At 45.2% G+C, this 27,970-nt stretch overlaps 1 protein-coding gene and 1 long non-coding RNA gene across 4 annotated transcripts in view; one reads left to right on the top strand and one right to left on the bottom strand.

Moving 5' to 3' along the window:
- Window positions 1–11,180: 11,180 nt before the first annotated feature.
- LOC135388424 (uncharacterized) overlaps window positions 11,181–27,970 on the bottom strand; it is a 229,442-nt gene continuing 212,652 nt past the window's right edge. For all 3 annotated transcript variants that reach the window (XR_010421372.1, XR_010421371.1, XR_010421367.1), the window contains one exon: window positions 11,181–11,495. This is a non-coding gene — a long non-coding RNA (uncharacterized LOC135388424). The remainder of the gene's footprint in view (window positions 11,496–27,970) is intronic.
- On the top strand, window positions 14,037–14,818 carry LOC135386893 (uncharacterized). The gene is made up of 5 exons (XM_064616396.1): window positions 14,037–14,120; window positions 14,182–14,232; window positions 14,319–14,462; window positions 14,519–14,584; window positions 14,650–14,818. The coding sequence occupies exons 1-4, from the start codon at window positions 14,046–14,048 to the stop codon at window positions 14,549–14,551; spliced, it is 303 nt and encodes a 100-aa protein (XP_064472466.1). The 5' UTR covers window positions 14,037–14,045; the 3' UTR covers window positions 14,552–14,584; window positions 14,650–14,818.

Raw genomic sequence — 27,970 nt, 5'->3', positions numbered from 1 at the left:
CCCGTCGTCTGTGTTACTAAGAAAGACGGTGGAGTCCGTCTCTGCTTGGACTATAGGGCGCTTAACGCCGACACAATAGATGACGCGTACCCAATGGAACTTCAACAGGAGCTAGTTTTTCGCGTAGGAAGGGCGCGGTTCATCACCTTGCTAGATCTACGCCGGGGATACTGGCAAATTCCCCTTGAGGTAAACAGCCAAGAAAAGACCGCTTTTGTTACGCATTTCGGTCAATTTGCGTGGCGGGTGATGCCGTTTGGCCTCAAAAACGCAGCAGCGACGTTCCAGCGGACTGTAAACGCCATCCTTGCGAAGCACCAGGAGCATGCCTGTGCTTACCTTGATGACATAGCCGTGTACTCGGAAACATGGGAGGGTCACCTGCACCATTTGGAGGCGGTACTAACCACGTTAAAAGCCACGAAGTTAACGGCGAATTTATCTAAGTGTCAGATAGCGCGAAATTCTATCCGCTATCTAGGGCACATTGTGGGATCAGGAAGTCACGCACCCGATCCAGAAAAGATCAAAACCATATCTGAGCTGAAGCGTCCAACTTCAAAAAAGGAGCTCAGGAGCGTACTTGGGTTGTGCGGCTATTACCGCGACTATGTTAAGGATTATGCAAAGATAGCGACCCCTCTAACGCAGCTGACCGGGAAAAGGGTCCCGAACAAGATCCCGTGGGATAACGAAGCCGAAGCCTCCTTTCAGGCCCTCAAATCGAGTTTAGAAGCCGCAGTAGCACTGACAACACCTGACCCCGAAAAACCGTATTGGGTATTTACGGACGCGTCAGCGTTGGCGGCTGGAGCATGCCTAGCCCAAAAGGACCGCAATGGCAAAGAAGTGCCCATATCGTTCGCAAGCCACCGATTTTCGGACACGCAGGCTCGGTGGGCGGCGATTGAACGAGAGGCGTTCGCGGTCATCTGGGCGCTCAAGAAATTCGATCATTGGGTGTTCGGGGCACAAGTAACTGTGGTGTCCGACCACAATCCTCTTTCATACCTGACCTGTACGACACCACAGGGTTCGAAGCTCGCGCGCTGGGCTCTTGCACTCCAGCGTTATAATGTGAATATTGTTCACCGCAAGGGAAGCGCGCACGGGAATGCGGACGCTTTATCGCGGTTGCGGTTTGAGTAGGAATTAGGCTAGAGCAGGTGCGTTGCAATGTATGTGTGAACCTCGAGAGTCACTCGCTCTCACCACTTTGTTCTAAGGAACTTTTGTGTTTTTCCGCCATAATTTTAGTGTCTGTTCAATGTACTGACATAATGCGTTTCAACAGCAACACGTACCATTTTCAGAGCTTGTCGTTGCAAGCACTGTCACGTTGTATTGCATGTTCAGTAGTGTCACACGAACCTTTGGTGTGATGAATTTGTACACGGGTGATTATTTCTATGCTAGTGTGTTTAACCCGTCTGTAGTTTATTCCTTGTGGTTCAACTGTGCCCCACAACGAATCTAAGGAGGGAGGTGTAAAGGTTAAACCTGTAACTACGAAAACATTTTTATTTTCGCCTCCATCGTCGCCAGACTGAACGACCAGTTGAATAACTCTTTGTGCTCGCGCGCGACAGCTGCTCTTCTTGGAACTCCGCCACTCGTGACCCATTTGGTCAGCTCGCTTTTGTGGCCCTATAGAGGCAATCCCTTGAGCCGAAAGCACTGTGGACACTACGACATGTCCAAGATGGCGGACGGGATTAACAGATTTAGTCCAAGTGGGGGCGGAGGATTTCACGTGTCCAACCTAGTTAATGTAACCAATTAGACAGTTGGTTTCGCTTTCTTTTGAATGTTTTGATTGGCGCTACCATGTTGGTGGGCAGCGGCCAATTGTGGTCTTTATAAGCGGACACCCGCTAATTTGCGACAGCTCGAGCGGGGACTTTCACCACCGGAAGGTCTGGGACCTTGTCGCCTCATGTCCCCCGAGTTCTCAATCAGTAAGCCTTTGCCTTGATATGTATATGCCTTGTATATATTTGTATTAAATATTGTTGCTGTTGAGTTATCCCTCTCGTCGGACGTCTCCTGCAAGCGGCTACCGTACTCGCAACACATCACCGAACCCCTCTATGGAAAGGAGAAACTTCACTAACACCCCCTTGCGGCAGCTATCCAGAAATGTAACCACTCCACCCTAGATGTGAAATTCCTCATCAAAGATCATAAGCCGGAAATGCCCTTACGGGTTGTGGTATCTGAACGTGGTTCGTGGCAGCGGACTGTATCAGACTTTCTTCAGCGAGCTCTAAAGTCCATCACCCTTTCAGGTTCTATCTCGTTAAAAAACACCGGTGAGCTCATTGAGTACATCAAACCCTTGCATGCTCAACAGTTTCAATTGTTTTCGCTTGATATTAAGGACTTATACTACTCCATGAAGATTCAGCTCTTGCTTCAACGCCCTGTTGGTATCCCTGCTGGGAGTTTTCTGACTGTATTGCAAACTTACCTCGGGTCTACGGTTGTAACCTGGGATAACATGCCATTTATACAATCTAATGGTGTATGCATTGGATCATCTGTTGCGCCGATCTTGGCTGAGATTTATCTCAATGCTTTTGACAATGCGATTCGATCTTTCTGTAACTCTCAGTGGGTAGATAACACCATATACATTCGCCGATATGTTGACGACATTATTGTTTTGTATAATCGTCCGTCCTTATCACCTGTCACGGTTGCCGATGCTATTATGTCTCTCGCGCCGGAGTTAAAATTTTCTGTTGAGTATCCTTCTTGCAATAAGTTGAAATACCTTGACCTTACATTTGTGTCTCATTATGGTCTATGCTGGCAATATGGTAACGATGCTAACAAACCCATCCTCCCATGTTCTAGTTCACATTCCAAGTTAGTTAAGTTTTGGATCATTTCAAGTCTTCTAAATGCTGCTTCTTCAAAAAGTTGTCTTCATAGTGTTTCGTCAAGTATCTCACGGCAGGTTAACAGACTTGTTCAAGCAGGTTATGACATGCAGTTGATTGCTTCCAGGGCTCTTATTCTCCTACGCAAGCTTCATCTTAGACCAGACATCATCAATGAAAATGCCTATTCATCTTCCGACAAATTAGTTGTCATACCGTATTATCATTCTATCTCCCATAACATTTTATCTGTTGCGAGGGATTTTGGGTTGAAAGTGTTTTTTTTCTAATGCCTTCAGGTTGAGTAGATTGACTCCATTCAATGCCGTGCCAAAAGGTTGCACTGTAAAGCATAAGTCTGCGATTGTACCATGCACATGTGCTGTTGTTTATTCTATTCCCTTAAGTTGTGGTTTTTGTTATGTGGGGCAGACTGGACGTTGTTTAAATGACCGCCTTCGAGAACACGAGCTCAACTTAAAAAAGAGCCATATCTCCAGCGAGCTAGTTGAGCATCTTCGGCAATGCAGCAACTGTGAGCCCATTTTCAGCGAAACCGTGGTTGTGTCTTCTAGGGAAAGGGATAAGTGGAAAAGACTGGCGATAACGCAACGTGGGAACAGTGTAAATAGGCCATCCTTTATCCCTCTCCCTCCCCTCCGGGAGTTGTTAGGTATTTAGGAGGTTTGTGTGTTATTAAATCATTACTGTGTCTGAGAACTCTTGTGCTTGTCTTCGTGTCCCGTGTCTCTCGGTTATTCGTTCCTTCATCATCATGCACCAGTTAGTCTGCGCCCTATCTCTTTCATCAAGCGTCTCTGTAGTTACTCAGACGACATGTTGTGCCATCAAGCTTACTAGCTGAGAAGGATAAGACAATTGTGAAACTAAAGAAAATACTTCACGGTGAACAGGAACAGAATCGACGTCTTACGCTGGCATTGCTCGACAAGATTGGTGAGTGACATTTTTATTCCTAGGGCATATTACACTCTTGGGGTGTACTAGTTCTGAACATGATAATGGAGATCAGTGAGTTGAACCGAAAATTTTTTGGGTTTAGGGTTCAGGTTCAGCAGTATTGGCGACCTGCGCTTCGCTAGAGGCGCCACTAGCTATTGTACGACAGCGCCTCTCGCGGAAGGTGCGCATATAGTCATACTGTAGAGTGACAAAGCGAGCGTGTTTTGTTTGCGTTGAAGTATAGGTGAAATGTTTTATACTGCATTTTTGTGCTTAGTGTTAGCACACTAAAGAATAATTGGGGAAATTTACACGTGGTGTGTGTAAATACACAGGGTTACACAATTTACACGGGGGCGTGTAGCATGGCTAGCTACATGCTGCACGTGCAGCCAGGTATAGACCAATTTGCGCACGTGACGTCATGGCTTGCGGCGACGCTGCAATCAGCAGGTAGTCTGCTTGGTGTGAGCAAAACACCAATCAATTAGCGCGATCGTTTTCATGCAAAGTCGGCATGCCGCAAAGCCTTATATCCTCCGGGTACGCAACTCGATAAGGAAAGGCTGGCGAAGTCACTTTCCATCCGTTTCTGCGTAACGCAGAACGATGAAATCGTTTAATTGGGATTTGTTTTTTTATGTGTTGGAATCGTTCTGATCAGTTAAACAGAAAGATTCCCTGATAACGCCTTTGTGTGATTCCCTCACAATACCTGCGATGATGATGATAATTAGGGGTTTCATGGCGCAACGACAACGAGGTCAGGGTACCTGTGTACAAATTAACAACGCTAACATGAATCTGTGCACGGTACCAAATCAGGTGAAGTAATTGTGTGCTTCCAGCAGTGACTTGAACGCTTGGACAGAAACTTCAGTGAAATGGCTCGGCGAAAATATTAGATAAACTACAATGCCATTGCGATCGGTGGCATATTTTGTGGCTGGGCTGTCCAGTTGTCGATGTGCATTGCAAATAGATCGTCGTGTTGTAATACCGTTCATAAACAACTTCGTCTTGTAGTAACGCTTGTCTCATTCCTTCAGAGAAATTATTTCGGGTATTGTGGAAAGAGACAGTCGGGAACGGTGTAGCAGTGCAGTTATTGTACTGCATATGTATATCATGTACTGCATATTATTACTTGTGATATATTTACGCCACGTCCCTGTTACATTCACTAACTTGAGGTGCCCCACTAAGAAAGGTGGCATGACTAACACAGCATTTATTGACGGCGGATGATCATGACTCCATGCCTGCACGTATTCCCGGAAATCCTTGTCACTGATAATCACATGGCCTTTTTGCACATGCTTCAAGAGGTCAGAGTTCACAATGATGTAGAAATATGTAGCCCGGCCACCGTAAGTTTTCGAAATGAATGGTAAGATGCCTCCTGTCCTTTGACGCCTCATATCAGCCGGGTCCACGTCGTAATGTGCTTGGCGATATGCATCAGGAAAGGCCATAGAAATATAAAAAGGGGTGTTTGCAAAATCGCTTTTCTTGTTATTCATGAAATGCACGACGCACTGCATACGGCAGTTCTCTTCGTTGCTACCCACTTTTCACTTGGCTGCAACACTCGTGTAAGTTTGTACTCAGGCGTTCTAGGCGTAGATGAATTTATTCAATTCAGTGAACGGCTGTGATCCAACATTCTCTCCTATACTTTCCGTGTTGCTTTCCGAGAAATGAGTAAATGCTTACATGAGGCGTTGATTCATTGTTTGTTGTGCCTACATCGTTTTCCATGGCACAACATACGAAGAATTTGGCAAACACAGAATGCAGCAGATGTTACAGCTAACGAGCCAGCAGAACAGGAAAGAGCTATCGGCACCGCGACAGCGGATATACGCCTCGTGCACAGATTAAATGTGGCGCTTTGCGCGACCACGTAGCGGTGGGAAAGCAATTTTTTTGTGTGAGTCGTCAGATGTCCAAACCAGTCAAAAGGGCATGTGGTGGGCTTCATTTTGAGAATCGGTAATGTAACTTTGCGGATTTCAACTGCTGTAAACTCCAAACAATTCTTAATCTTCGGTCCTCAGCGGTCATTAAGGCATAATACTGTATGCAGAAGCAGGCATATCAATGTTATTGCAATTCTGTTAGCTTTTCTTCGAGTACACCGCACTTGCGTGAGTTTCCTTTTATCCTTTTTTCGGCAATCTTGCAAAGGTTGCACCTACAGCAGAGGGATGCAGAAGTGTCATTAGCTGAGTTGGACAAAGCAACAAGGTCCAGGGTGGTTAGAAGTATTCGTGTCTGATTTGGGAACACGCATCACAACATCGCTCAACGATATACGGTATCATACGGCCACCAATTAGGATCATTGGCATAAAAGAAGAGAGAGAATCCACGGAGTAGCCTATTTTGTGACACGTACGTTTCACGGCCGACACCCATCTTCTCCTGTCCATTTCGTGTGGATTTCGTGGGAAACTGTAGTACCTTGTACTCAGTGGAGCATTCTCGGGTTGTTGAAAAAAAATGGTCCCACGGGGTTGTGTGCGCCCAAAAATACGGCAGCCGTTGTGAGGAGCCGATGAAACGGATCCTAGCCGACCAAGTGCTATCATTTGCCCTCCTGATTTATTAAAATTGGGAGACATATTTTTTTTATAATTAACGTCAATGTTAATGAACAATAAAGGCTGCACGCCATTCAATGAGGAACATAAAAGCGATTACATTTGCTGGTCCGGTTGTATTGAGTACATTGCATCTGTTCGTTCTGTTTCTCTCTCTTTTTTTCAGTGGAGTACAGACGACGGGATTTTTTGCAGATATGTTGGAAAAATGGTACCCGCATTCTTTCATAACAGGATAGATTACAGAGGAGTAAACAAACAGGCACGTTACCTTCTGTATTCGTACCAATAAAACACACTTAAACACTCACCAGCCTAGCTCCGACCTCACGCTCGCTGTTTGTGAGGATCACTGGATGTAGTTCCCAATTCAACCTAGATGCTAGTGCTGTCCTATTGTTTGTCAGACAGGTTTTACAGTTGTTCTATCATATACTTTCTATGTCGATGAACCGTATCTTCAGCAGGAATGGAGTTGGAAGAACAATGAATGAGAGGGCAACAGCTTTTATTGTCCATAAACATAGACAGGGAAAAGATGCAGGGAACAACTCTAAAACTCGTGTTTCCTTTGTATTTACATTCAGGCTCAATCTTCAACTCAAAGCTCTGTCTGACCAACAGTAGAAAAATACTAGTATCCAAAGAACTATATCGCTAGCGAACTAGCGCAGCGAATGGTGTCGTTTTTATCTTACTCATTGAATGGTGTGCAGAATTTCTTTTCAATTAACGCATGAAAAAGAGAGACCTATGTCTCCTTTTTCTACAAAATGGGGGGAGTGAATGGTAACACTCGGTTGGTTGCGATGTCTTTCATCAGTTATCCGCAACCACGCCCCTGTATTTTTGGGCGTGCAGGAGCCTGCGGGACCATTTTTTCCTACGCCCGGCATTCTCATACGAATTTGTGCATCCAATGACGCGACAGTTTGTGCGGCACGGCATTACTTATCAGCTATCAATACAGGCGCGCCGTGACCGAAGCAAGGTGACGATGGAAGGCGTGCGAATAGCCCGAGAGAATTGAGCGGACTCGCACAACCGGCTCCTATGGCTTCCACCAGGATTTTCCCTGGCACGGCGGATGCTTTGCACGAAGTGTATATGCACGGTCCCGCCATAGCGTGGCGCTCTCAGCGCTCCAAAGCTGTAGCGCAGCTCGCCTATAGGGTTTATTCACATGACGTCATCCGTTGGAGACCGCCGCTGTCTCTGGCAGGCAGGTGTGCTGCCATCGGCCGTCATGCTGTATGTCTCATCCAAGCCGTCACCCATATCGCACTGACCGTATATCTGGAGTTTCAAAGTTATTGTGTTGTGCGAACATAACTTCAAGGTACCTGCAGTATGACGTCAGTAAATAAACCCTATGAGATGAGTTCTGGTTTGGGTCCGGGAGGCTTCTTCAATGGTTCGAATCAGTATAATCGGTCGAGAGGTTTGTCTTGCTATAGTTGTATGTTATTCATATTTTGTTATAAAATGTGCTGAGTTATGATGAATACTTCTAGTTGAAGAACAAGAATCATATTTGTAGGATTATAATTTGATCGAAAAATGTGCTAAACATTGCGAAGGGCTACAATTTCTTGATCCGTGGTTTGGAGCCCGGAAAGGGAAAGAAAGTGCATATAAAATCAACCACCCAATGTAGAAATAGAACACAAACACTGGACTAAGCGCAAAATAAAAAGGAGGAACGATACGTGACGATGATGATGGTTCGTGTTTTTATGGCGCACAGACAACTAAGGTCATAGAGCGCCAAAACTGTGGTGAAATTATGACTAGTTAAACTTGCGCATGGACAGTGATAGGAATGTGAACAGGTAAAATTCTATACAATGTCTAGCAAAAACATATTCACATATGCATAAAACAGCTGATAAAATTACAAAAGATTGACCATCCCGGTGTCCTTCAAGAAGTTAAAGACTCTGCTAAAAGGGACAATAGCCTCATCACCGAGTAACAGGGGTGGTAGAAGAGGTAAATAATTTGTATAAAACCGTCTAAAGTGATGTTTACGATGTGAGAGAAGTTCACCACAGTACTCGCACTGTAGTGGCTCCTCTCCGCAAAGTAAAAACCCATGAGTGATGAAAGCATGTCCAGTGCGTAACATTGACAGCGAGACACTCAACAGACGATTTTCTGCCCCTTCTTCATGTCTTTGGACGTTGGGTTTAAGGGGCAATCATTTCTTGAGAAATCTATGGGCGATTTTTGTTCGCACAAGACACGTGACCGCTCTAAACTAGCATCTTAAGATTGTACTGGCGAATTCTCTTAGGCTTTTCTCTTAGCTCTAGTCAATGACGTATTTTTTACACTCTAAAAACGGTGACGGTTTAGTGACACATGAGACTGGTGTGACACCTTTGGGCGAGCCCAAATTCGGATTTGAAAAGTGTCACAGAGCGAACTTAGTCCATATACAGCTACGGGAAACGTGTTTACGGTTGTCAGCGGGGTGGTTGTGGTGTCATAGCTGATTATTCAACCCTGTGACACTTGAGTTGTGACACTTGCAGCAGCTGCGGCCGTTGCTCGTGACACATGGTTTGATATTTTCGCTGTTTGAACGCTTCGGATCTCTATGTTTTCCCATTCAGCTGCCAACAATGGGCAAGTCTTGGCCAGTTGAAGGGAGGAACGCGCACGAGGTTTCTCGCGTCCGGTTACACCTGCTCAAATGGCTTACTTAATTCGCTTTTGAGAATCCTCGGACGACTCAGACGTTGATGTTACGAACACCTCGAGGAATCTGTGTGTATGATCCATGTGAGTGCCTGTCATTTATGAGATCGTATCATTCGCTTCCGTGTGCCCTGCAGGATGGTGTATCAAGCGTGCCCACCCTCTGGTGAAACAGGGACGTATCGGTAAGTACTTTGGGGTTTCTTTTCTTTTCGGAACGACGAACGCTACGAAATCATGCACAGGAAAGCTGAAGGATAAACTTGAACCAAGTGTATCTGTGTCTGTGCCCCAGCACGAACGCGAGCACACTTTCGGATACCGCCTTGCTTTCCCGAAAGCACTAGGAAATACCGAACTGTATGCATGTGAAATTGTTGCCAAGCAGACAATCACATCCGCGCGACTGCACCACGTGCGCGACGCGGAATGATATGGTTTTGCGGGGAATATCTATGGCAAGCATATGGTCTTCAAACACTACGTGTACGGACTGCGATGGTGCACTTGTGGGATCCATGCCATGAATTCCATGCCATGTGCGGACTTCTGTGGTGGCCATACGGATTCCATAGAATGTGTATGGACCACTATGGCAGCCGTTCAAAGCCCGTAGAGCGAGTCTGCGGACTTCTGTGGCGGCCGTACAGATGTCCACACGGCAAAATTTCGCCTGTACGGAATCTCTTGGCAGGAATAGAAAATCACTCATATTTAGCTGAAAAACGACTAGATGTAAAACATACGCGCTGTGTACGCATCACCCTGACACGGGTGCTGCTGTACATATGCCGTAACATTTTCACCGTTATCACAAATGTTATTCCAAACAAAAACTTGTTAACGCGGCTTTATTTACGATAGTCTTCTAGCTTACGACATATGATATACTGATCCTTTGTTCAAATACCGTGCGTTTCACTAATCAAGGCGATTTCCTGGGGGTATCACAAGTTATCCTTATTGTGATTTGATTTCATTCCCAGTGCCTTCAAGTGAGTGCTCTATAGTTACACACAGAGATACACGTACATAATTGGCGTGCCACTTTCCCTTCAACGGGGTTTTCTTAACACGAAAACGCAAGAATAAAACAGAAACCGAAACGTACTAACTGCCGGCTGAGAATGGCGATGGGCTGTGGCGCTCTGATGAATATTACAGGACACTGTTATTTAATTCGAGAGAAACTATGCTTAATTCTTTGCGTAAAGCCGACAATCGATAGGAAATAATATTTTAGAATTGCCCGTCGCAAGATGCACTACGCCTAGGGGGCTACGTGTCGCTGTGTTTTTGGTTTGGGGTGGTTATGGCGGACGAACGCGGAGCACGTTATTTCTGTGCGATCACTTTCCTTTGTCAGCAAAACCTTTCTTGGCTGCACAACATATTTACCCCGCGTGCATTGTATGTACTCGTGAAATATGCGGACACAGTGGAGGTAGTTGTTTCAGTGTCAAGGAGTTCGCATTTCCATGGAAGATCTGTGGACGATTTTAACCCAACGGCTGTTTATGCCTGCTGGCGAAGAAATGATGTATTATTATCCCGCCAGGGTGCCGATAATGAAAGGTGAACATACCCATGCAGCACATGGTGGGATAATAGATGGCTATATGATGTCTAACTTGAGACATCTGGGATAACTATAGAATGTCTAAGGACCTAATGTCAAGTAGACGTCCACTAGCATAGCAGTAGACGTGCTAATGCGACACTAATAGCCGTCTAACCTTAGACATTGAATGTGTACGTACGTAGACATGATTTACCCCTTTTCTAGACATGATGCCTAAAATTACTCACGGCTCTTAGACATGCCTTAGCACTGAAGTTTAGACTTAGATCTGTTTTATACCACCATTTAAGAAGTAGGTCTAGGATTAGACCTTTGTTATACCTCACTTTTGCTACCCTTATCCGTAGATTAGACGTCTTGTCTACCGTACCACCCGTGCATATCAATGTGAATTTTCTGTCTGTGTATAACCCTTTGTCAGTACTTCAGTCTGAAAGCACACTTTTCTAATGAATTTATTTCAACCAAAAACTGTACACAAAGTATGCAAAACTAGTCACAGGGGTGAACTCTTCAGATCTGTTTGTTACAATGAAGCACAACTATTGTGCAAAAATGTGATTAGCTTTGGTGGTTAAAGACACGCTAATCTACCCATTTGTAGTGTCACTTGCTTGAAAGTGTTGGCAGGAAGCACCACTGGCGCTGGCGCAAGAAAGTGGTGTGGATCCTCGAAAAAGTACGGTAATTGTAGAATAAGCATTCCCTCTTGCACCCCTGGTTCTCCGGCTTATGGACGCTGTTACCCAGACAAACCTGCAAAACAAGAAGTCAGTTTTACAGAGCATGAAGCAGCTAGCCATGTTACACATAACCATTCCAGTTGAAACGAGACAGAGTTGTGGCGCCACCCTCTTAGATTTTGCTTTAAAAAAATGTATGTACATGTTCCAGAACGAATGTTAGTACTAAACTGAATTTCTTTCAAATCCCTGGAGGTGAGGACTGGAATGGAATGTACTCAACATCATTGCTCTAGGAATGTGTATATCAGGTGCGAATTGCCAAATGTCTTGGTCGAGATAATTTACTAGCACTGCTTTTGCTTAACATATGTTGCATGTATGTTTTGTTGATGGCGCTTGAAGATCAGTCTTTGGACCAGGCAGTATTTGAAACAATGGGTGTTTCAGTAGTTAATTGCAGTTGTGCTGTTCCACAGCAGTAGCTGTTGTGGAACAGTGCACCGATGCGCTAGGCACCTGGTGATGTCAGGCACCTGGCTATCAATTGACCGCCGGTTGCACCAATCTCGGACGCCGCTCCCGGAAGACCGCTTAGCGCTTGAGTTCCCTCAAACTAGGTTCAGCGGGGGTAAGCCCTCAACTTTGCGTTGCACCAAACCTCACGCTTATTTATGCCCGTCACTTTGCGAAACCTAGGTCAGGCTAGGGAATTCTAGAGAATTTGTTCGTCTGCTTCGAGGACCACGTGTTATTGGCTTTTCAAGGTCACATGACTACACTCTCAGAAAGACAACTCATAAATTTACGCTTACGCGCTGTTTTACGCATAGTAAGGGCATATTCCAGTGCGGCGCCAGGACGGTGTATCCGTAATGCTTCGTTTAACGTGTACTATCCGTCATTGGGCTCGACCTTGACCCGAAGGCTTGTGTTTTAAGAGTAAATTGGGAAGCCCCGTTCCTTTACTCTTATTTTGATGGTTAATCTTTTCCGATGACTGATAAAGCAAGGCCGCGCTTTGACGCGCTCACTCTTTTACGTTTACCGATCTGCGTCTCATAAAATAAAAATGTGTCCCTTTGTCTTTTCGCACACAGTCGTCACAGAAATAAGCTAACGCCATTTGAACGCATCGTGGTTTTTCGCATGTTTAAATTTGAGCAAATCGGAGACGCTGACGGAAGATCAAGATGAGCGTATTTCACCAACAATAAACGCCCGTCTAGCTCAGCCGGTTTACGAATCGGATCCTGGGCTAAGGAAGCGCAGGAGAAGAAATAAATAAATAAACAGCGACGTGGTTGCTGACAGGCGATGCTTAGCTCAGATTTGATGGACTATTTCACCGCCAGGTTAACTGTTGCAAACGATGAGCTGAGCGCTGTCGTGCATCGGAAATTCCCAGCACAGAACTGCGGAAACGACTGAAAACGCATATCGGCCCCGAATAACACATTGGATAGACATAAAATACACGAGGGAGCCCCCACAGCACAGTGCGCCGGGGCCCCCACCACTGTAAATCCGGCACTGACGCTCCCGTGTTCGTAAGACGCAGTTATAGGACGGTACACGCCTCCGGTGTTGTCCACACAGAAAGAGTGAGGCTTTCTGATACATGGAATGCAATATGTGCGGATGTATGACACCGTGTGTATCGCGGCAGTCACAAACACTGCTGCCCGCTCAACAATTAACGCATACCTTTTATTCACAACTCCCTCAAGATGTCTTTACATTGGTCTTATTCCTTTCAGTTTCAAGCACGCGCGCGCACGCACGCACACACAGCCTACTATAACTATTACAACTGTATGATAACTGCGACATAATGGCATAATAACTGTTGTATAACAGGATATCGAAACAACAAAATATCTTACCACAAAATCTGCACGGATAGCAGCGCCATCGCTACCGCGCCGCGCCGCTTCATGGGAGAATCGGGCCTGTACCCCTGTACGTTGGCGGGAGCGGCGAATGGATGTCGCCGAGTATGGCGTGACTCGTGAGCTTCTAAACGCGGTATGTTCCCGGAATGAGTCAGAGAGCTGTGTATCAAACACACATAGTCCGACGAGCAGCATTCCGGCGCCGAGAAAGATGTCAGTGCCGCCAACCACTTCCACCGATTTGGTGGGCCAAGTTCGCGGACGCTGTCAGAACGCCTGCGATTGTCCTGGTTACTTGCGGCCTTCAGATGCCTTTTCGTATTCGCAATGCCCTCCTGGTTGGTGCATTATGTGCGGCCATCCACCAGCGGATCACGGCGCTATGGGTACGTTGACTGTTTTGTTGCATTTTACTTACTGCGTGGCTCTCGCTGCTGCCAGACTTTTGGCGGTTTCGTGCGTTTATTTCATACTGCCAGTCACCATCAGTGACACATGTGAAATTCTGTTTCCACTATGCAACAGGGCCTCTTCGAGACGCTAGCTGTACAGGCACGTCGCAAGCGCACGTAACAGAGCAGCAGGCTGGTACGTTTTTCTTTTTTTAGTCAATTCTTCCTCTGGCATAGCATTTTTCAGCTGCCTGTTTGCAAAATTACAACAGTTGAATAAACATCCCTGTCTTTGCCAATGAAATGAGGAGATTCGCAGTATGCAAATGTATTAACATGACTCTCTGTGTGTACCAGAAAGCCGTCGTTTTGGTCCATTTCCTACGGCCTTCCAGAAAGAGAGTAGTCAAGGTAAGTAGTCTCGTACCCTTTGCTTGCTGTGTAAATATATTAAACCAATTCTCTCTTGCAGGTAGCCCAGCTAAAGACCTTCATGCTGTCGCAGGCCAGCAAGCTTGGAGCAGTAAGTGCCATTCCTGTTGACATCACAGCTTTCTGTACATACTTTGTGATACTGAAAAAGAAGTCTTCTGTCTGGTCCGTCCTCAGGAGCTGGAGAGGACATCATCTTGCAGGCATCTCCGCACCCACCTTTCTTTGTACCTGCCGCAGTGCTTGGGCCTCCCCCAACTTATCTCCCAGACTTATGTTATTCCTCACTTGGTCCTCACACCCAATCGGTGCAGCCTGTTTGTAAGTTGCTTCTTGCAGTGTGGTTGCTTCTTGCCAATACTTGCTTTACTGTACAGGCAGTATGTCAGCTGCGAAGGAACGAGATGTAGTCTCTCAAGAAGATGTTGCTGTTGATGATGTTGGTATGTTGCCCTTGTCAGTTCTCTGGATTCCCATGTCGTACTTCTCACATTTGTAATTCTTGCAGAGAGCTGCCACGAGCGAGAAGCAAATGCCGGGGCCCCTGCACAAGATGAGCCTCCTGTGCCCAGACCCAGTGCCTCAAGACGTGTAAGGGGTTTCCATTGTCCACAGTGTAGCTTTGCCACCAAAATGTGGACGCGATACCAATTGCACCTAAAGTGTCACAAACAAAAGCGTGGAAATTTTATGTGCGTCTCTTGTGGCACCCCATTTTACTTAAAGAGCAATCTCCGTAAGCACACTTGCCAGACTACTTCATCAGTCTCTACTGTGACAGATGCTGCAGGCAGTACTGAAATCCCTGAGCAGACCACAATGCCATCTATGTTGCCTGAAGTTGTCGAGGGCAGTCAAGATATGGATGCCATAAGCGAGCTCAGCTCTCTGTGCAGACTGTTAGAGGGACAGCACAGGTGTTCAAAAGCTACAGTTGACGCCGTTGTGTCGTCCGTTTCCAAAATTGCAGGCAGCTGTGGGTTTGAGCTTAACACATATCAGCTGGAGTCGGACCATGCACGTAGGAAATTTTATGAGCAGTCCAAGATTTACATTCCTCCGAAAAAGGTCATTCTATCATCAGGAGCTTCTGCATACTATGTTCCCCTCAAGAGCCTTCTTGAACATCTATTACAGCACCCATACTTTAGGAAGCACTTAATGGCTCCTCATGTACAGTGTACAGACGGCATTTTCAGAGATTTCTGTGATGGTCTTCGCTTCAAGGCACATCCCATCTTGCAAAAGAACTTGCCGAACACTATCAAAATTATCTTGTATGCAGATGAGATCGAGCTGTCAAATGCACTAGGCATGAAAAGAGGTCATAGAGGTAAACTGTTGATGTTCTACATATCATTTGTCAATCTTCCCCCGTCAGACAGATCTAAATTGTCAAACATATTCCTTCTTGCCGTGGGACGATCTAAGGAGCTGAAAAGCATGGAAGCGAAGACCGAGCTGTTGCATGACTTCATTAAGACTCTCAACGCGCTTGCACACGATGGTCTGACCTTATCCTGTGATGGAGGCATTGAACATTTCAGCGGGTGCCTTTTGGGGTTTGCAGCAGATGCGTTGGCTGCACACGGTATAGCTGGATTTAAGGAGTCCTTTGGGCCAAACGTTAAGTCCCCTTGCCGCACCTGTACCGAGCAGTTTGAACAGTTCCCTAGGCTTCTCAACCATGATGACTGTTCACTGAGAAACGATCTCACCATCCGAGAACAGGCTGAGCAAATTGACCGTGCTACCAGTATTGCAGAAAAGACTGCTCTTTCAGTCCAACATGGCATTAAGGGAAGCTCACTGCTTTCGCTTGTCCATAACTTCTCTCTTGTACATGACATCTTTTACGATCCGATGCATATCGTTCTCGAGGGTGTCATTCCAAAAGAAATTAAGCTCTTTTTGAATGCTGTCATTCATGAGTTCAGGTGGCTCTCACGGAATCAGCTTAACGAACTAATTTCCAAGTTCCAGTTTGCCAAATCTGTCAGTAGAAGCGAGTTGCCTCGACAGTTTAATCAGGACCTGACAGTTGTTTCGTCTGCAAGTGCAGCACTCACACTGATTCTCCACTTGCCGTTGATAATTGAAGACCACCTGCCTGTCGATGGCCACCCCGTTCTTTCATGCCTTTCCTTACTGTGCAAAATCACACAGCTGGTTCTGTCACCAGCCTTGTCTTCGGACGACATTTTTTATTTAGGTGAGCTAGTTGCAGAGCATAATGCGCTCTACGTAGATATCTATGGGTGCCAGTACTTCATTCCCAAGATGCACATGTTGGTCCATCTTGTCGAGCAGTTGCGCCAACATGGCCCTGGTAGGCATCAATGGACGATGCGATTCGAGGGGAAGAATGCGTTGCCAAAAGCCAAAAAGTTGTTCAATTACAAGAACGTTCCATTTTCTGTGGCTGAGTATATGCAGCTCAACACTTCTTCCCTCCTATGGCATGCAGAAGGGCACCCTAAAATGCCCACTGACATAGAGCCACTGTCGCAAGGTGAACAAGTATGCTTAGACGATGTGTTTGTGTCAGCTAACATTGTAGACAGCGAGGAGGGTAACATTGCGAGGAGCTACCCATCCGTTCGTTTCCATAATGTTGTTCTGCGAACAGGGGACATAATGGTAGCTAAGGGACAAGCTCCATCAACTTTTAGCTATGCACAAATTTCGAAAATAGTGCTCTATCAGGAGAAGTGGCTTTTCCGATGTGCAATAATGTACAAAGCTGGGACTTTTGAGCGCTTCAGTGGCTTACTTCTAAAGCCGACTGTCAACTCAGTAATACTCTGTAGCGATGACTTCTGGTATCCATGGCCATTGATTAGCTATGGGCGTGATAGTGGGTTTCTGTGTATCCCAAGATGTGGCAGATTCTTTTAGATAGTTTCCTGGAGCTGTAATTTTGCCTTACTACCTTTTGCTTTTCGTGAGTGAATACTGCATTGATTGCAACAAAGAAACAGCATATTTTTACGTACTTTACTGAGAATGCCCTTGTTCACATTTTTGTCTTCTCTACTGTTCATTCACGATGTTTTCTGTTTTGCACTAACAGCAACTGCAGCACTAACTGCGTCCTATATTGTTGTCCAGGCTATTCTCTTCCTGTTATAATGTGCGTACAGAAATACTAGAGCAAAATAAACAGTCTGTGTTGCGACATGCTTCACATGTTTACTGCACTGCGAAGAATGCTAACGGAGGAAAGAATAGTTGCTGCGATAATGTAAAGACAGTACCATGTGCCCTTTAGAAACACGGTGAGAGCTGTAGTCACGCCTTGAAACCTTGAGCTCTGTTGAAGATGTGAAAAGTGAAGGAGACTGTTTTGAGGGAAAAGGGCACCAGTGGGCAGGGCAGCATAAAGCTGAGTGCTCAAACATGGGATACATTTTTTGTTTGTAGCATACAGTGAATCCTCTACAGGGTGTTTAATTTAAGATGGACCCTACGTTTAAAAAATAATGGCGGATTGCGTAGGAATGGGACCACTTGCATAATGTTACAAGTAGCTTGGGCTGTTTCCATGTATTTTTGTTTCCCAATTAATAATTAATTATTTAATTGAAATTAAGTTTGTAACCTTATAACAATAATGATTACAGCGAGCGTCGATGGCGAAGTTGTGGGCGGTGACACGAGACAACGAATACCGTTGGTTGCAAGTTTCTACCATGTATGATTAGTTGTTTTTTTCCTGGGTCCGAAGAAATGTGCGTGGACTTCCAAAAATACCACGTTACCTTGCTCCGCAGCCTGAAGAGCGCGTCTTCCTGCAGCGCTCCTGGACAGTCACAAAATAAACAAAGAGATACGTCCCAAGCAGCAAAATGTACTGAAAGTCGAGTGCAATAGGGGTGGACGGGTAGGTGGAAGGCTTTGAACAGACCCGTGAAACTAAAGAACATTGATAAGACACATACCGTCCACCCCTATTGCACTCAACTTTCAGTACATTGTGCTGCTCGGGGTGATCCATTCCACCTGCACTGTTATCTATCACCATTGCATGCCCCTGTATCTGCTAGATCAGCATCATGTTATGGGATGACAAACCTGTCCTTTGCCTTACCATTGCTTTTGTCTTTGAAACAACAGAAAAGGGTACGTTATATGCTAACAGAGCAGCCGACCTACGGCTTTCTTTCATGAAGCGGTGGCGCGAGGCTGCTCTTGGCAGACGTGCTTTCCGGACGTCGGAGCCAAGTCACGTGTTATTTTTAGAAGTACGCGCACATTTCTTCGGACCCGGAAAAAAAATGACTCTTAAACGGTAGGGAGTTACAACCATCGTTATCGTTGTTTCGTGTCACCATCCACAACTTGACCATTGACACCTTCGCTGTAACCATTATAATTATAAAGTTAAAAAATGTATTTCCACTAGTTAATTAGTTAACTACAAAGCAAAAATACACTAAAACAGTCCGGGTCACTTCTAACATTCTGTAAGTGGTCCCATTCTGATGCGATGTGCCATTATTTTTTAAAGTAATTAATAGGTTTTGATTTACAAATTTCTTTTGCAGAGGATAGCAATAGTGTGCTTTTTCGTAACGCTGTCTTGCCCTCAATTTGTGTTTATCCACTTGCTGAACACTGGGTGCTCAATTGTCTTCAACTGCCGTGACTGACTGTTTAACATACATTTACTTGTTCTCTGCATGCGATACGGAGCACTGGCGGACAGTGCGGTCACGTGAGGCAATGGCGTATCTTTTAATTGACAACGACAGCTGCAGCAGTTTTCATTGCAAAAGGCACCAGTCAGAGCAAAGGCACGCTATCGCGCCCACGTGACGACTCCACCCACGTGACGACTCCACCCATAAGTGATGTGTATTGCGTGTTCATCTAGTTTCTCACAAAACAAAACGAAAAGGGAAAAAAGGTAGGAAAGATATGTAAAAGTGCTGCCTTGGTGGCTTTTTTTGGCAGTGTATAGGCATTCCAATCCCAAGTTGTAGGTTTGCACCTGGTCATGGAGGCTGGCAATTCGGTGGCTGGTATGGATTGCTTACGCATGCCATCTCTGTGGAGGATGTTAAATATTGTGTCTTGTGTGTGAGATTTCACGCACGTTAAAGAACCCTCAGGCGGGCAAAATTAATCGACAGGCTGACCGCTGTGGCATAGCTCGTGACCGTAGTTGCTTCGCAACGTAAGCCCCAAGATATTATTCTTATTAATATCTAAAAGTTCAGCCGCGGCTGTTGAAGACTGCTTAACACCCCCCGTCTGTGCAACTGTCCGTCAACTGTTTTAATGGCGGCAGGCAGATAAATACGAATTGATGGAGAGATAGCACTGCGAAAGAATGCGTTGTTGTGGTCCGCCACGCAAGAAATTTGTAAGTCGAAACCTACTAATTACTTGAGAAAATCACTAAGTGTGGACTTTGAATTTTTTGCTAAAATGTTTCTAGAGGTGCTCTGCCATGGGGTAGATGTCCCAAGGCTGTCTCATGGGGAAATGAAAAAGTTAGTCATTTATCTAATTAATTGTCACATGCAGTTAGAGCACCACATCGCATAGGTTGTAGTCGATGCCCCACTGATGCCAGCCTAAAATAAATTATTTCGCTAGATACAACTGTTCACGAATTGTCCGAGACATGCAGTAGATAAGAGCGTGCCAGTGAACTTGCTGTGAAGCTGCTTTGAGTCAACTTCGTGGGGAATACTCGTCTCTCGCCAAAAGAATCTTGAGCGATCCTCATGCTTCAAACAGTTTTCAGTGTCATCTACCATGCAGCTGAGCTCAAAAGCGCTGTGATGTAGTAGAAGGGGCTGTGTCGCTCCTATTAATTTGGAGGGATGACTGTCACTGCATTTACCGAGTAAATTTGCAGTAGTGCATTTTCAGGCACACGCAATTGGATTATATAGTTTTGTTGTGGTGGCAGTGTACGAGACCGTCACTTTAAAGGAACTATGATACCTGACTCGCTACCTGCGCAGTGTCGAAGACAAACTCGCAAGGCGATGTGGGCAGCCCGCAGGCACCTGCGTGTCCTACAGGATTCTACATATCGTCCCCACGTGAACATCTGTCCCAATTTGATTGGGATTGATCTGAAAATGATTTGCTAAAGCGACATGTTAAAGGCGCCCTAGCATCCAGCATTCAGGTTCCCCGGTGTTCCCTGCATTCAATCTTCACTATATAGGAGTTCACTATAAAGATGTTCTGCTGTATTTGTAATTATATGCTGCTTATGTCCGATTCGGCTTCATGCCAAAATGTAGTTTGCCTTGGGGGCTTACAACAGCTTCCTTGCAGAGATACCAAGAGAAATGGAAGGAGGAGCTGCCAAGGTTTTCAGTTACTGTGGCTCCTATTCTGAACGGTGACCCACTCGATGAGAAAACGCATGCCAGGCTCTCATTACAGCTCAAGGACGAAATAATAATGTATTTGGAGTATGTACCTGCTCTTGTTACAAGTTGCAATCGCACTCAGGCAATCTTCCTTTTTTTAGCGAAAAAAACCTAATAGCAGGTCAGAATTCAGCAGAGCAACGTTGGCAGTATGCAGCATTAGGGAGTGCTCTGGCACAGGAATATCCATACTTGCTGTGGGATAAAGCAAAGGCCGGGACAAAATTGCCTGAAGCACAACCAAGGAATGTGTGGGTAAGGTGTTTCTGGTAGCTATCGGATGATGCTAGAAATAATTTAGCTGGAACAACATGTTGTTGATGATGATGATGATGATTGGAGTTTTAATGACGCATTAACTACATAGGTCATAATGCGCCAACACCGTGATTAAAATAAGACTAGTAAGAAGTAGGTGCAGTACTTAAAAAGGAAGAGAAGTAACATCTAAAATACAAGACTAAAACTACACAAAACTTACAATTCCAGCGTCTCTTAAAAAATTAAAAATTCTGCTGAAGGGGATAATAGCCTCATCGCCAAGCAAGAGCGCTGGATGAAGAGGCAAAAAATGTGTATAAAACTCTGTAAAATGATGCTGACGATGGATTTCGTGGTGTGGGCAGGTGATAAGAATGTGGATGACAGAGAGGAGTTCACCACAGTTTTCACACATTGGCGGCTCCTCTCCACAGAGTAAAAATTTGTGCGTGAGGAAGGTGTGGCCTATCCGCAACCTTGTTCTCAGAACACCCAAGAGACGATTTTCCTGGCGTTCTCCATAACTTTGGATGTGTTGTTTAACTAAGTGTAGCTTGTTGTGTGTCTGTGTGTTCCAGAAACTCTGCCATTTTGTATACAGTGATTTCCTAAGTGCTGCCCTAATATCTTGCATCGGTATCTCGAAAGGACTGACGTCTTTTGAAGCTGCCGCAGCAGCAGCGCGGTCAACAACCTCATTGCCTTGTATGCCTGTGTGGCTAGGCACCCAGCATAAAAGAACTGAATATCCCCTCTTTTGTGCCACACTCACTAAGGACTGTGCACGCTGAATCAGAAAATTCTTTGGTTTGCGTATGCTGCAAATAGCATTAATAGAACTTAAAGAATCTGTATATATAACTGCCGACTTGATGCAGCCTTGAAGAATGTGGGTAAGTGCAAGGATGATGGCATAAATCTCTGCGGTAAAGATAGATGCTATATTGTTTAGACGATGTGACCTAACACATGTGCCAGAAGTCATGGCACAGGTCACACCTGCACTAGACTTTGATCCGTCCGTGTAAATTTCTGTGTGAGTCCCAAAACTTTCCCTTAGGTGTTCAAATTCTTGCTGTAGTACTTGTGTAGAGGTGTTGTGTTTGTTGTATTTAGTCAAAGTGGTATCATACCTTGGAGGTGGTTCCCAAGGTGGGACCATCTTACCATATTCTGAAACTTGGCAATTATAGGACGAAAAATTGTGATCCTCAATATCCTGTTCAATTCTCATTGAAAGAGGGGGGACCACTGAAGGCCTGTTAATAAACAGCTGTTTGAAACGTGTTCTTTTAACACAAGTCAGTGCAGGATGTTGTGCATAACTCCTTATTCTTAGAGCATAGGACCCCACAAGATAAAACCGTCTTCTAGTCAAGGAATATTCATGTTATTCCACATACAGACTTTCGACTGGCGACGTTCGGAACGCACCAAGGATAAGCCTGAGCCCTTGGTGATGAACAAGATCTAGAGCTTTTAATACAGATTGGCGGGCTGAGCCGTAGACGATAGACCCATAATCTATCTTAGAGCGGATGCAGGCACTATATACACGGCGGAGTGTCTCCTCGTCTGCACCCCAAGATCTGTGAGACAGGATTTTCAGTAGCTTCAGCGACTTCATACATTTTGCCTTCAGGTTTTGAATATGGGGCTTAAAAGTGAGCTTTGAATCGAACGTAATGCCAAGAAATTTGCATTCTGATTTCACGAGAATATCTTGTTCATTAAGGTGCAGCGAAGGAGACGGAAACAGTCCTCTGATTCTCGAAAAATGAACGCAGATTGTTTTTTCAGGAGAGAATTTAAACCCATTATGTGAGGACCATTTTGCCATTTTATTTATACAGAGTTGCATCTGTCGTTCACATCTGGGTAAGCTCGCTGAACAACAAGATATCTGGATGTCATCCACATACAAGGAAAAAGATATAGAGGGTGGGATGACACTGGCTATAGAGTTGATTTTGATAAGGAATAATGTGACGCTCAGAACAGAGCCCTGCGGGACACCATTCTCTTGCACGAACAAACGGGATAAGGTAGTTCCCAGCTGAACTCTGAATGTTCTGTGTTGTAGGAAATCAGCAATACATTTAAAGAGACGACCCCGTATACCGAACGAATGGAGATCCTGTAGGATGCCGTATCGCCATGCAGTGTCGTACGCTTTCTCCAAGTCAAAGAAAACTGACAAGCAGTGTTGCCTCCTGACAAAAGCTTCACGGATGGTTGTTTCTAGACCAACGAGGTGGTCCATGGTGGAGCACCCCATTCGAAACCCACACTGAAATTCTGATAGGCATTTATTCATTTCAAGAAAATAAACCAGTCGGTTATTCACAATTCGCTCGAACGTTTTTCCTATGCAGCTTGTCAGCGCGATGGGACGATAACTGGCAGGACAAGAGGCTTCCTTTCCGGGTTTCAGGACGGGGATTATGGTGGCAATTTTCCATGCAGAAGGTAGTGTCCCCTGTATCCAAACGAGGTTGAAGAACTGAAGTAAACATTTTTTTGATATGTCAGACAAGTTCTGTAGCATTGAGTATGCAACACGGTCTGGGCCAGGAGCAGTCGCTTTTGCTGACAACAAGGAACGTGACAATTCCACCATGGTGAAAGCCTGGTTATATCCCAAACAGTCTCCGTCATTTACTGCAATCTTCTGTTTTTCGGATCTTTGTTTAATTTTTAGAAATCCACAGCTATAATGGGAGGAACTTGAAATGCTTTGGAAGTGTTCCCCAAGTGCATTAGCCTGTTCCTCTAAATTTTCGCAAACATGACCGTTAACTTCTAAAAGAGGAACTGAATGACTGATATGCTCTCTTCTGATTTTACGAAGTCTGTCCCATACGATTTTGGATGGGGTATTACAAGATAGAGAAGATACAAAAGTTCGCCAAGAGGATCGTTTAGCCTGTTTTCGTGTCCACCTGGCCTTTGCTCTTGCCTTTTTGAAAAGTAAAAGATTATCTGAGGTGGGGTATCTCCGAAATGTACCCCATGCACGATTTTGAAGTTTGCGAGCTTCGTCGCATTCATTATTCCACCAGGGTTTAGGTCGCTTTGGGAGGCGACCAGATGTCTGGGGAATGGATACTGTTGCTGCATCAAGTATGATGTTGCTGATAAGATAATTAGCTTCTTCTATTGTTACACTATCAATAGGAATTAAAGATAGGTCACTTCTTTCTGAAAACTGCCTCCAGTCGGCCAGTTGGAGTTTCCATCTAGGAGGGCGTGTTGTCAGAGTGTTCACTGGCGTAAGATATTTTAACACCACTGGGAAGTGATCACTCCCAAGCGGATTTTGTTTCACAGTCCCTTCTATCTCCTGAAACAAGGATGGACTGCAAAAAGACAGGTCTAAGGTTGAGAGAGACTGACTTGAAGAATGTATGTATGTAGGTGCCCCTGTGTTTAAAAGGCAGGTGGATGTTGATAATAAGAAATTCTCTAACATTTTCCCTCGAGTGTCAGTTCTCGTACTGCCCCAAAGTGGATTGTGAGCATTAAAGTCACCTAGAAGTATAAAAGGACTTGGAAGTTGGCTGCATAAATCTTCTAATTCTTTTTGTGTAGTAGTGTCTGACGGTGGCAGATAGATTGAGCAGATGGTGACAATTCTGTCTAGACACATCTGCACGGCTACAGCTTCCAAGTCTGTAACTAGGTGTACTGCTTTGGTTGGGAGAGATCCTCGTGTGACGATCGCAACACCACCAGATGCTCGGGTGGCGTCAGTTCGATCTTTTCGAAAGATATTGTGTCTTCGCAGTGGATTTTGTGTTTGTGTATTCAGATATGTTTCTTGAAGACAAAAGCATGATGTGTTATACTTCTCGAAAAGATCGTTGATGTCATCTAGATTAGAGAGTAATCCTCGGCAATTCCATTGGAGGATCGTGTGTTGCATAATGATTGCAGTAAGAAGAAAGACGCCTGTCAAGAACTTTTGCCGACTAGGAAGAGCTTCCATTACCTATTTTTTTGTTGGAGGTGTGACCCGCGGCCTTGTGGTTTTCTTTCGTGCAGCCGCAAGCTCCTTGTCAGATATGTCAGGGAGTGACCCGCTCCCTGACAGACTAGATCTATTCTTTTGGGGGGCTTGGGAGCTCGTGCTCGCAAAGGAGCGCTCAGAGCTCGTCTCGTCCTCGCAATCCATGGATGTCACCTCCGTGGACTGTGAGGACAGGAGTGGCGCCGGTGTTAGCGACGCCACAGGAATTTCGGGAGTTGGAGGTGGATCTGCACCTCCTTGGATCTGACTTGCGTTGGTCTGGGTGAATATTGACTGCTCGGTCTGGGTGTACTGTGTGACTAGTTTTACTTTCTGTTTTACAGCTGTGGCGAAAGATTTCTCGAAAAAAATGGGAGCTACTTTTTTCCTGGCTTCTGGGTAACTGAGGTTATGCGTGACTTTAACATGTAGGACTTCTTTTTCGTATTTCCATTTTGCACAGGATCTCGAGTAGGATGGGTGGTTAGAAGAGCAGTTGACACAACAGTCTGGGCCTTTGCATTCTTTTGTTTCATGGTCAGACTTCCCACACCGTGCGCAACAGGCAGAGCCACGGCAGGAGTCGGCAGCATGACCAAATCTGTTACAACGGAAGCAGCGCAACGGGTTTGGGATGTATGGGCGAACTTCAGCTGACAGATACCCTACTTTTAGCTTTTGAGGCAGAGTCGGGCGATCAAAGGTAAGAATAATATTACGGGTTGTAATGTATTCATTGTTCTTTCTTATTTTTATTTTTCGTACATCTATGACGTCCTGGTCTTTCAGGTTTAGAAGAATTTCCTCAACGGGCACGTCGATGAGTTCAGATACGGCAATGACGCCTGGACTGGTGTTCAGTGTTTTGTGTAAGGAAGCTGATATTCTTTTTCCCAAGATTTCATGTGTATTCAGAATGGTCTCACAGTCTGCTTCAGATGTGCACTTTATTAACAAGTCGCCTGATCGCATGCGCTTGATCTCAGGTATATGCTTAGACAGAGATGCCACCGCCTTCTCAATGAAGAACGGCGACATTTTACCCAACGGGACTACCTTTTCTTTGTCATTTCCTGTCGCTGAAAGAACGACGTACTTTGCTGTAAAGTTCGTAGACATTGTTTCGAATACTTCGGTCCGGGGACGTTTGCCGCCCCCGATCGTAGAGAAGGAAGAATTTTTTACCATGTACGGTTTTAAGAAATGGACGCTCCTACGAGTCGCTCACGTTTCACGTCCATACGCGTGAGAAGGTCCCGGAGTTTTAAGGAAAACCCATCGGCCGGGGCTTGACCAAGACCCCGACCGCCACCGTTCAAGGTTTCTGACCCTTCACCTTGCATCCCCTCGGCACGGTACGGTTAACACCTTGGGACTGGGGGCTGGGGTCCGTGGTGGCGCCACTCACCAAACACCAGCCGAAGCTGGTGCCCCCTGCGGGGAACAACATGTTGTGAGAGCAATGACAAATTTCACTTTAGCATCTTGGTTATAGTGAAACTTATATAATTTTTTGCACTTTTTCTTTTTTGTGAATCAAATAAATCACTGCAAAGTGCTTTCTGTAGAGCCATGAGTTCTGTAGAGTGTCATCATTTTCAGAGTATCTTCATGCATCGGCTAAGTGGTACACGAAAAATGAGGAAGAGCGTTGCAACAGCTTCTGCAGCAGCCTTGTTGAATGCGCCTGTGAGGCCGCAACAGTGGGAACCACTCGATCCTCTTGAGGCTGTGAAGGAACTTGAGGTGAGGACAATGTGTTGTGTGGATTTGAGTTATAGAATGCAGCCGTCCTGCATTTTGTCTAAGGAGGTGCGAGAATTCTATCATTCGAATTTGATCATCAGAATTATCAAATAATGCGGCATAATTGTCGACATTCCCACAAAAAAGCACAGAGCCCAAGGTTTTTAGCGGAATTTTGCGAAAGTGCCTTGTTTGGTGCATCTCTCATGCAAAATGGACAACTTTCTTTGTATTCGGTTCTTCCATGTCTAATTGCTGTATCACACATGTCTGCAGGTCCCTTCGACTTCGGTTTTCCTTTGTAATGACTGTAGCGCAATGCCTATACTGAGAAACTATAATTAGAACTAAAACTGTAGTTAGGAACTGATCAGCGTGCTTCACAAAGAGTGGTAAACAGAAACAAGGGGCTATATTGGCGGAAGTGGAGTTACAAATATGTGCTACTTTTGATGTAGCACCTGTTTGTAACTCCACTGCTACAAAGACATGGTAAGGGCAGGGTTCCAATATTAATTAGGAGATATTGGACTGTCCTTGTGTGTGGCAGAGTGTGAGCTCTCACGAGTGTGAGCTTTCACAGAGCGTGAACGCCACCAAAGATGCTTATACGTTGCATTGTCGACAGCAGAAATGCATGTGGGGGGATTTTTTTGGCAGTGTGTCTGCCTTCCAATCCTAAGTTGTAGGTTCGAACTCGGTCATGGGGGCTGGCATGGTGTCTTACATACTGTGGCCATCCATTTGCAAGATCACACCACCTACACAGACAACAGTTTCACCGCGAAGCGAGCACACTTCACGCACCGCATGTTTCTTGGCTTGGTTCTCCAATTTCTCAGTGTCTTTCCTTTCTTTCCTTTTTCTTCTTGTTTTTCTCTTACAGGTTTTCTACTTTTGCTTTTACATTTTCTGTTTTTCCTCTTAGTTCTCTTTTTGCCCCCCCTCCCAGGAAAGGCAAGTTGCCCCCTGGTCTGGTACAGGGTGTTTGTTCTGACATCTCCAGCAAGTATATTTAAAGAGAGCAGTAGAGGGGGCACGAGTGCTACTTTTCTCCTACTTGAGTAAGAAACAGCACCTGTTTGTTATTCAGGTAGCAGAAAAGTAGCACTCTTTTCTCCTCTCTTATTGCTCGCTTGCAATATAATTTCTGGACACGTTATGTAGAGTAAGCACCCTGTATATGAGGATGAGATGCGGCCCCACACATGAGACTCGGCTGCACGAAAACATGCAAATCGCATTACATGACCTCAGTCTTTGTGCCATAGGCATTTTATGCGGCCCCAGGGATATGCACTTTTACCTTTTTTTTATTTTTATTTTTTCAGATTTGGAGGGTGAAAATTGGGCAAAATACTCACGGCAAAAACTCATGCAAATTTGGGTGGAAAAACCAGACTGAATTCGGGAAG

The sequence above is a fragment of the Ornithodoros turicata genome, chromosome 3 (genome assembly GCF_037126465.1).
Source record: "Ornithodoros turicata isolate Travis chromosome 3, ASM3712646v1, whole genome shotgun sequence".
NCBI lineage: Eukaryota > Metazoa > Arthropoda > Arachnida > Ixodida > Argasidae > Ornithodoros > Ornithodoros turicata.
The sequence above is the reverse complement of the archived record's forward strand: the minus strand, read 5'-3'. Positions and strand labels throughout refer to the sequence as shown.

Bases quoted from the DNA above. Each gene is read 5' to 3' on its own strand.
- LOC135386893 (XM_064616396.1), top strand. From the start codon at position 14,046: ATGACTCTCTGTGTGTACCAGAAAGCCGTCGTTTTGGTCCATTTCCTA. The intron at 14,233-14,318 runs GTAAGTGCCATT...GTCCGTCCTCAG, and splicing joins AGGCCAGCAAGCTTGGAGCA to GAGCTGGAGAGGACATCATC. The intron at 14,463-14,518 runs GTAAGTTGCTTC...TTTACTGTACAG, and splicing joins CCAATCGGTGCAGCCTGTTT to GCAGTATGTCAGCTGCGAAG.